Source organism: Haemorhous mexicanus, chromosome 15 (genome assembly GCF_027477595.1).
Source record: "Haemorhous mexicanus isolate bHaeMex1 chromosome 15, bHaeMex1.pri, whole genome shotgun sequence".
Classification (NCBI taxonomy): Eukaryota; Metazoa; Chordata; class Aves; order Passeriformes; family Fringillidae; genus Haemorhous; species Haemorhous mexicanus.
Genome location: NC_082355.1, coordinates 9,140,809 through 9,150,833, shown reverse-complemented (window position 1 = coordinate 9,150,833; position 10,025 = coordinate 9,140,809). Strand labels below are relative to the sequence as shown.

Sequence of the window (10,025 nt, the reverse complement as noted above, 5' to 3'; positions counted from 1 at the left end):
AAAATAAAATGAAAGGTTTTTTGAAGTCTGCCAGCATGTTGAAATCAAATCTTCTCAAGGGAAAACTACTGGTTTTGGTAAAATGTGACTCAAGAAAGGAGAGGGGTGCCTTGGCTCAGTCACAGGTCTGGGTTTGCCCAGAGATTGAGCTCAGATGCTCAGCCAGAAACTGCTCCCTGTGGTTGACATCCCCAGAGATTTAATTTCTAAATACCCTGGGGTATTTCTCAAGATTTTTTTGCTCACAGATATCTGAAACTACTTTGAAATCCTCTTTCTCCTCCATCTCTGCCAGGTCCTTATCTCAGTAATTTAGGCTACATACATATATATATATATATATATATATATATATATATATATATATATATATATATATAGTATGTTTGTTTTTTCCCCTATTTTGTCTGTCTGAGCTAAAGGAAGTCCTTGAGCTGAGGCCAGGCATTGCCCTGGATCTGCAGGACAAGGCTGCTGTCGCTGTGTTCGTGCTGATCCCAGGAGCAGCCCCATGTGCAGCTGCCCTGGCCCAGCTGGGAGCAGGCAGAAAGGCCAGCAGGACACTTCAGGGAGCACCAGGAGCTTTTCATGTGTTTAAACTTTTGCTGGCTTTGCCATCCCGAGCTGTTACCTTCCTTTTTATCTGGGGAGGTGTAGTGTTTGCACTTGGGTGCAAAGATGCTCCCCGTGGGCGAGGGCAGAAACTGGGCAGGAAGAGGAGGTGGTGGCTCACAGGCTTTTGTTGCCTGATTTTTGTCGTATGACCATCCCTAATCTGACCCAGATCTCGTCCAAATCACTTTTTATGTGGTTTTCTATGATCTGAATTTGTTGATTTATGTTTACTTAACACAAAACTAGACTGCTGGTTACAGGCAAATGGCATCACCCTTCTTTATGTCACAGCATTCCTCGGTGTTTGGCTAAAGTCCAAATCCTAAAATGAGAAAGGAAAGTAAATTGTGCTGGAATAATGTTTTCTAATTCCAGTGTCATCAAGATGTCCTATCTGTAATCAGCTTCTCGGATCTATTTCCCCCCCAAACCAATTCAGCTAACAAGTGATTGAAAGTGGCAGGAGTTCCCTGATGGCTTAAGGAAATGTACACACAATTAAAATTTTTTTTAAATGTTTTTTTATTACTTTTTTTCATTTGTCTTAGAAAGAAATATGAAATCTGCATGCAACTTTCTAAATATTTCAAACATTTAAATAGCATATGATAATTTAGCAGTACAGTACATTATACAGCAAGATAATATAGGGAGACTTCCTATAGTGTATTTACAAATGGAAAGGTAGTTTTGATATATTCAAAAGAGGAATGCACTACTTAACACTGAAGTATTACATTCAAAATAATGAATATGTTGTATTGTGACTAAAACATACATATGTATTTATATGTTTGACCTATCATATTTTTCATAAAAAGGTACCTTTTAAAGGCTTTTTTTTGTTGTTGCTACAAATCTAGGAAAACATACACAATAGTCTTGAAGCTTAAGATGATTCAGTACTGAAGCCACAAACTTTCTTTAAGTGCTTCAGGTGGAAAAAAATACACATTTTCTTAGTAACAAAAATGAGTTAGAAATGCTTTCTAATGCATGAGAGGTTAAATGGGAGGTACAGGACGCGTCGCCTTGCAGCAGGACCCCAAGTCCATTAAAGAAGAGGTACAGAGGTGATGCTCACACTCACTTGACGAGGTGCTGAGGGACCTCACTTCTGCAGGTGCAGCCACAGCATTTTCGTGGCATCCTCCCCAGCAAACTCGTCTTTGGTCCCTGCTCTGCCTGGCTGAGGTGGAGGCTGCAAACACGAGCAGCAGCCTGAAGCTTTGCCACTGCCAGGGGTGAGGGCCATGGCTGTACAGCACATCACAAGCAGTTCTGTTTGCCTGATGAGCTTATAAAGCTCGATTGCAAGCATAGTGAAGTATGAATGAATCATAATTAAAACCAAAAAACTCCCAAAAGAACTTCTTTAAAAGGAAAAGCATGTGTTTTCCTAATTTCAGTACACTGCAGATGAGTATGAAATCAGAAGTGCAACAGATGCCTGTGAAATCTGGAAGCCTTTTGCACACGGCTATAAAATGTAAAAACTGACCCTTGGTAAAAAGTGCTTTATAATAATATAGAATTTGTATCTTATGTCTGTGAGAGAGAAATTATCTTCTGTAGAGCTCAGTCCTAAGCCAGCCGAGGGAGTCCACTCCATTCCTTGTACCACTTCCTCTTATTCTTCATAAACCCTAAACAAAAGGTAAGAGCCAAGAGCAGGGTGTTTAAACTAGGAATTTAAAAACTCCATTTCAAATAATAGCAATAATAAAAAATAACAATAATAAAAAATAACAACACAAAAATAGTAAAACCCCCAAACCACAGATTTTTAGCTCGTGCCTGAGTAATTTGGAAGGTAAGTTATTGACTTCAGCAGTCTCCAGGTTGCTACCTATATCCATAAAGCATCTGGGAGGAGTGTTGGACTTCGACACTGTCACATCTTAGAGTCATGTAGGAAGTGACAAACTCTACCACAATTATCTGGCTAAATAACATGAAGAAATCCACATCTACTGACTCACATTAAATGCTGGAAAATCCCTATCTCATAAAAAATGTTGAAGCTTATCATGAGCCATATGTAGACAATATGTTCACAATATCTGTTTGCAATAATATTACTCTGTTTCATGTTTCTAGTTTATTTTCTGACAGCACAACTTGATGGGCATGTCTGTCTGTGTGCTTCCTGAGGGCACGAGCCTGGGGCTGAGCATACTTTGTCATTAAGATGGCCTTATGTAAAAAAAAAAAAAAAAAAAAAAAAAAGAAGAAACAGAGAAAGAGTGTAAATATGTGGTTATGCAATAGTCAGGGCTTCCCCACGTGCTCTGTTTGTGAAGCAGATGCAGGGAGCTGGCAGGAATTCAGGGAGATGGCCAGGGGCTTGCTGTGCCCTGGCATGGCCTGAGGCATCACCAGGCACCTTGGGCCTGCAGGGAGAGGAGCCTGCTGCTCCCTGGCCTAACTTGAGTTCAGTTTTGGGGAGCAAATTCCCCAGCAAATGAGGAGGATGAGGGTTTGATGGACCTGTACTGTGCTTGGAGGCTCTTTCTTGGCCATGGCTGGAGACACGGCAGGAGTTGTGCTGGTCCCCTTAATTACAGATGGGGACAGACATCGCCACTGGCCATCGGGAATTCATCTCTCACTCTCTATCTTCACCTATGACTTAGAAAAAATCCCAACCCTCTTTACAAAGGAGAAGCTGTCAGATTTTTATCAGAAAATTATCATTGTTCTGGGAATGATATGCTTGTTAAAACTGGCAAATACCTGCATCACCAAGTATTGATAATGTTGAGGTGGTGTGATTGAAGTGTGGGACAGGGCTCCCTCTTTCCATCTCTCCTGACTGCTTTTCTTGTGACTGTGTGAAAGTAGTTTAGCTTTTCATCTTGGGTTTTTCCCCGTAGAAGGGAGGTGAGTGTATGTAAATAACTGAGAATGTCAGCTGATGAATATTTTAACCAAAAATAATTACTATTTATAGTCAGAACAACCTAATGCCAAAATAGAAGCAAGAATTGCTGTGGCAGGAAATAATTAATATCAAGAACACCCAATTAAAATGGTAATTTTGGTAACGAAATGCATCCTCCGTGCTGGATGGAGCATTTGTCAGCGTGTGCATTTTCCTGTTTTTTCTATTCCTGAACTCTGCTGGTTGCCTGATGTGCCTCCAAGACCCTCCCCCATTCAGCCAGCTGGGACTCACCTGCCTTTCTCCTTCCATACTCGGTACCACTTGAGCAGCCTCACGGTGTTCTGGCGCTTGGGGTTGAGGCAGTGCTGCTGCTCCCCCCTCACCCGTGTCCACAGGGTCACACTGCAAGGCAAGGGACAAGTCACAGGGATGTGGCAATACCCCTGCTCCCACCCCGTGCCAGAACGGGCCAGGGGGCTCTGGGAAAGGTAAGGGTTTTCCACTCTGTGCTTTATGGCACAGAGATCAACTCAGATATTTTGGGTTTACTGGGTAAGGTCAGAGCAGCTGCTCTCCCTCAGTGCAAGGCATTGAGGTTGTACCAGATGAAAACATTCCTGCTGGTTTTAATCAGTGGGTTTGCTCTGCCTAAGTGTTAGATATCATCTTTTGAGCCTAATTAATTTAATTGGGGCTCATTCAGGCAACCACAAGGACTTTGCATGAGGAGACAGCTGCATTACACTCAACAATACTTCATCCAAGAGAAATTATCAGAACTGCTCCATTGATCTGATTATTTTTCTTGTTATTATCTTATTTTCTTATTATTATCTTGATCTCATTATTTATAAATAAACTGATTTTAATTTTTCCCCCCCTTAACTCTGTAGTATTTTAAATGCTTGCATGTGGCAGAGTGCTTGTGTGCCCAACAGCCAAGTTCTGAGCCTCAGCATCAGCCCTGGGGGCTTCACTCTCCTCTCATCACCACCTGATCCTGCTCTCCTTGCCAGTTTGGTGTCCCCTTATTGTCAGGACCAAGCGTGCTGGGAGACAAAACATGGCAAAAATCTTTTCATCATTTGAGGTTCCCCCCTGGAGGCTCAGTGAGGCTGCTACAGCTGAGGTGCCATAAGGGATCTGGGTCCCAACAGGACAGCTTTCCAGAAACAGCAAGCCCACCCCACTTTTGAGGATCAAAATTGAACAGTTTTCTGGTTTTCTTATTACTTTTGTGATTAAAAAAACCCTGGACAACGTCCAAAAACCAACCCACACTGACAATTTGTATTAGAATTAAAAATTTTCTGGAAATACTATCCATAACAGGGAAAACCAGTCATTGGTTTAACTAAAACCCTATAGTGGAATGAATTAAATGCTGCCAGAGACATGAGTATAATGAGAGCAGAAATCCAGAAATACCTGTGTATACTGGAGGGCTTCTTTTATGGTTTGGTTCAGAAAGGAAGACAAAACACCTTGCAGACTTTCCCATCTCACCCTCCTGGTGCCTCACAAATTAAAACGTGCTGCCTGCATGAACTGAACTGGGGGTCTCACCACGATTCCAATTTCAAGGTTTTACAAGGTGTCCAAACAGGTTTTTCTATTCCATTAACCTTCCTCCCTGCTCCTCTTTTCTGCTCCATCTCCAGCTAAGGTCACAAAATGTTAAAGTGTAATTTCCAGGTTGTTTTCTGGGAGGATGTGAACTTTTCCCCAGTGCATGGGAAAGCAGTGGAAGAGCCTTTCATGGTTGCAGGTATCAGAAAGGGAAGGATCAGTGCTGAAAACTGTGGACTAACTCTGTTCTAAGGGTGCTCTCAGCCAACTCCTCTGAGAGCAGTGTGTGCTTCAGAAGGGGAGTTTTCCTGTAGCTTTGAGTGATGTGAGGTTTAAGGGATTTGAGGGCAGAGCAGGTTTTCTCCAATGCAGCAGCCACCTCAGCTGTGTTGTCTGCACTGCCTGACCCAGACCTTGGCTTTCATTTGTCTCTTCTGACAGACCATAGAGGATATTTCCAGAAAGTGATGGACAAGCTGAATTGCAGGAGAGGAGCAGGAACCCTCTGAAAAGCTGCAAGCCCTGCATTTGCACCAGAAGCAAAAGCAATTACTCTGGATTTTCCAGTCTGCAGTCAGAGCAGGAGGAGATCCATGGTCTGCCTTTCAGGTGAACTGGTCTTTCCTCAGGCTGAGATGCATTGCTTTACATCACACTTGGGTTTTCTGCTTTGGTTCTGGAGAATGGACAGCAGAAATGCTCCCAAGGCAGCCCCATGATCCTCTGCCATTCTCAGACAGTCCTTGATGGATGCAGGGTTTGGTGGCAGCACGTTTGGGCACCCTGAGATGACCTGGGCCTGCTTTTGGGGATGCTGGTCTGACAAACGTAGGGGAATGTGCCTAAAGGTGCTGTGGGAGCTTCTGCCTGAGTGAGCACTTGCCTGGATGGGCTGGAAGAAGAGGTTGAGAGAGGTGGAAAAGGGATGAAGCTCTGGAACCTACACCTCCTGTAAGATTCCTACAGTGGGATTTGTCCCTTTGCTGCCCAGGGCTTGGTGGCTGGAGCCTTCACCCTGGTGTCTGAGTGTCCCTGTGCCAAAACTCTCCCCAGTATGTCCATGCCCCCAGGGCTGTGATAAACACCCTGACTCAATCTGTGACCCCAGCACCCTGTGTCCCCACACATCTCATCTGCAGAGGTGGAAAGGCTGCACCTATGCCTACAAATACCCTGTGTCCAGGACCTCAGGGACCCTGGCTCTGGTCCTTTCATCCCAGGATGGTGTGGAACTGCCTTTCCTGCCCCTGGAGAAAGGCACTACTGTGAGCCCATTTCCCATCAGCTCTTCTCAGCCCGACATAGCCCCACACTCTGGCATGGGGCAAAACACGGGTGGGGGTGTTTCAGAACATTGCAGGTAGAAGGAGTTAATCTTCCCTCCTATTTTCTGCTGCTTCCTCTCCTTCCAGGAAACAGATACACTCACAATTACTGCTGGATGTACCATGAATCTTGATAGGTTTTGACTAGACTGAGGCCTCAGTTTAACTGCCTCTTACCCTGTGGCACAGCTCTGCTGGGGGTTTTGGCCAAAACCTCCCTAACTGCACCCCCTATTTCTCATTTAAACATAATTTACATCATGCTTCTGCTATATGAGGGCTTTTAAGGAGGGCAGAAGGGGATGCAGCTTTGACAACTTGTTTGGATGATCACTGCAGCAACAAAAACTCAGTTGCAGGAATTTAGCTCCTCTGTGCCGTGTCCAGAGGCTCCCGGATAAATTGGTTCCCAGAATATTAATTTCAGTGCTTTCAATGCTGAGTTCAGGCTGCATCAGGGGGGCTGGAAAGGTGGTGATGGCAGTGGGTCTGCCCTGCCTGCCCCACAGACACCCCCAGTGATGAGACAGTTCTGTCCCAGCAGCTGTGCAAACCCTGGACAAGCCTCAGCCTTGAACAGTATTGCTCGACATCTGTTCTGTCAGGCTGGAAAAGCAACTGCTCCTACACAGCTTTCTTGCTCTCCCAGATTTCTGATTGGAAGTAAAATGTTGCATTAATGAGATTTATTTCATACCCTCTGGTCACCATCTGCTTTTGGGCAAATAACTGGAGTGGGATGCCAAGAGTTAGTCCCTCTATGATATCACTTTACTATTGAAGGGTCAGAGCAAACAGAGTAAAGCTGTGAGGAGCTGATTCAGGCAGGGTTTCTCTGCAAGAACTTTTCCATTCAGGTCTCCATCAGCAGGTTTGGGCTTCAAAGCCGTGGGTCTGACGTTCCCTGAGCTCAGCATTGCTCACAGGGATGCTGCTCTGGCTCTGCAGGAAGCCTGAGGAAGCTCAAATCTCCATTCCTTCTCCAGAAGCTCCCTGAGGTGCTGAGCCTGGCAGCTCCATGTGGGCAGTCCATGGTCTCTCCTGAGGTACCTGTGCCAGGTGCACGGGCAGACCCAGCCCCGTGGGCACTGCAGGCTGCTGGAGGGGGTGTGCAGCCTGCACAGGTCCCCTTGGTCAGCCAAGGCAAGGGTTCCAGGGAGGAGCACAATGCTGGATCCAATCAGTCCTTAAGGTCTTGGGCTGTGGCTGATCTTGGGACACTTTTCCCCCCTCTTAGGTGGCAGGGGGGCTCGGTGCAGTCCTTTTGGATTATCTGCCCTTCTGGCTTTTATCCAGCTGCATCATGTGCTGGTTGAATGGTGCTTTGTTGGGGGACTCTTATGATATCCAAACAGGAGAGGAAAAAAAGCCAAACCCACCCATATTTAAAATGTAAAACCACCCTCCTCTTTTAGCCAGTCATGTAAAAAATCCCTGTACCTGCCTTAGCTTGGTTACCCACTACATCAGTTTGAGATTTCACATCAGCATTGGTCCTGACTTGCTGTGAGGGACGCCGTGAGGAAAGAATTTTATTACATGCTGAGTAACCCCATCAGGTGAAGGAGATCCCTCTGGTACAATGCAGGCTGGGTAACTTTTCTTTTCAGAAACCACCACAGACCAAACTCTGCTCATGCTTATTCTGCATGCTCAGAATAACTTGAGTAAAAAGTTCTGAGTGTTGTATCAGGCAGCTTGGAATAGTATTTTTCCCTATTTTCACTTGAACTAATGATAATCTTTTTACTGCTTCCCATTCTAGAAATACTTATTTGATTAAAAAAAAAAAAGTGTCAAAAAATGATACCTGGGATTTTGGTCAGAATTGCACTTTTTTTTTTTTTTTTTTAAATCTGATGCAGCAAATTACTATGCCCAGGAATTAGCATGCCAGGGCACAAGGAAAACAAAGAACAAAGAAGGAACTTGCAGATAAGGTGAAGCAGTTCAGTTGACAGGGAAACAGAAAGCAATAAATGAAGGAAAACTTACATAATCATCTCTTCCACGCAAAACGGGTACCTCGGTTTTATTTCCAGCTTCCGTACATTAGAGAATCTTATTTTAGGACCTTTTCTTGAGCATTTGCACTTCACGCCTACAAGAGAAAGCATTTTCTCATGCGCCTGCAAAGCTTCCTGCATACCAAGCATCCCTTCCCCTCCAGGAAAACTTCAGTTTGCTCTTTCAAGCCTTGCTGGGAAAAGATGAGTTTTTTTAATGCTGTTGAGCTTAAAAAGAGATTTATTTTTTTCCTTTGGTATATCCCAGGAAAAGGTAATGACTCTCTGGGAAATGTATTTTAGAAAACTGTGTATGCTCTGGGACTTTGTAAATAGCAGATTTTTTTAAAGTGCACCTGCTATGATTAAATATAATTGTATTTACAAAAGGAAATGAAAGAGTTAGAACTTGCTTTAAACTGAGCAAGCAAGTGCATGTCTGGGCTACTTTCTCATTCACTCGTGTCTCACTTGGACTTTGTAGGACTTTGAGTCACTTCTCCTTGCATGGATGCTGTGGTGCAGTCATAGCCAGACAAAAGCTGAGCATTTTTTAACCATCATTTTTGTGCACAGCAGAAAACACAGACTGTGCCACCACCTCACATCCAGCTCTGCTCTATTTGCCCAGAAAACCACCCCAGTTTCAAAGGAGATTCCTGAATAACGAAGAACATGGCATGACCTGCTCCACTGTGAGTTCTGAGGACAGAAATGAAGACATAACTTCATCCCTTGTGTTTTACCTCTCCTCCACCTTTACATAACTTGCAGCTCCCTTACTCACAGATTCCACATATCGCGCCTTTCCACCGTGCAGGGGATAGCTCAACCCAAGCCAGGGCTATCAAGACACGAACACAAATTACCGGAAAAGAGATTTACATGGGAATAAGCAGAATAAGCCACTTTACCTTCCGCGCTGGCTAAGCACATCGCGATGAAGAGCAGGAGCAGAGCTGCTGTCAGGAGCTTCATTGTGAGACAGCAGGTACCCAAGGAGACGCCGGGGGGTTGATGTGTGTGTTCGCCTGGGGTTCGTGTCCCCTGTGCCGCTGTACCGGGGCTGGGTCGCCAGGAAGGGGACGGCGGAGCGGCTCCCGGCGGAGCGGCTCCCGGCGGAGCGGCTCCCGGCGCTGCCTGCGCTCTGCCGCTGCCTTGCCTTCTCCTCCTTTAAAGCACTTCCCGCTGCCCTCGCTCCCGGCTCATTAATATGCAGAGCAACTCCACGGCTCCCTCCGCTTCCTCAGCCCGGCGGGGAGGGGGGGGACCGGCACCCCGGGGGGAACGTCCCCCATCCCCGCCCCGAACATCCCCCAGGGAGCGCAGGCGATGGGGCGGCTGCTGCTGCCCCTGCCCAGCTGGGACTTTCTCCATCAGCGGAGGGTTGCAGGGGAGGGTGATGTGTGTATTTGTATGAATGGGGCTCTTAGCTGAAAACCATCCGCTTGTGAGCACTCCAGGGGTGCCCGCGCTCCGCGGAAATTCCCATGCACCTTGGAAATAAGATTTGGAGAAGTCTCACCTGGGAAAGGGTGTCACCTTGTACCACAGACAGACTTAAATATTATTTTTTCTAGCTTTAGCAGGCTTCTAAATCTAAAGGAAAGTTCAGTGAATCAA

The 10,025-nt window shown here is 45.5% G+C and overlaps 1 protein-coding gene across 1 annotated transcript; it reads right to left on the bottom strand.

The window, feature by feature from the left end:
• Positions 1-1,264: 1,264 nt before the first annotated feature.
• On the bottom strand, positions 1,265-9,577 carry CXCL14 (C-X-C motif chemokine ligand 14). Its single transcript, XM_059860204.1, has 4 exons — positions 9,317-9,577; positions 8,392-8,497; positions 3,794-3,904; positions 1,265-2,261 (listed from the first exon to the last, which is right to left on the bottom strand). Exons 1-4 carry the CDS (start codon positions 9,378-9,380, stop codon positions 2,246-2,248), a joined length of 297 nt encoding a protein of 98 aa, XP_059716187.1. The 5' UTR covers positions 9,381-9,577; the 3' UTR covers positions 1,265-2,245.
• Between the last annotated feature and the right edge of the window lie 448 nt (positions 9,578-10,025).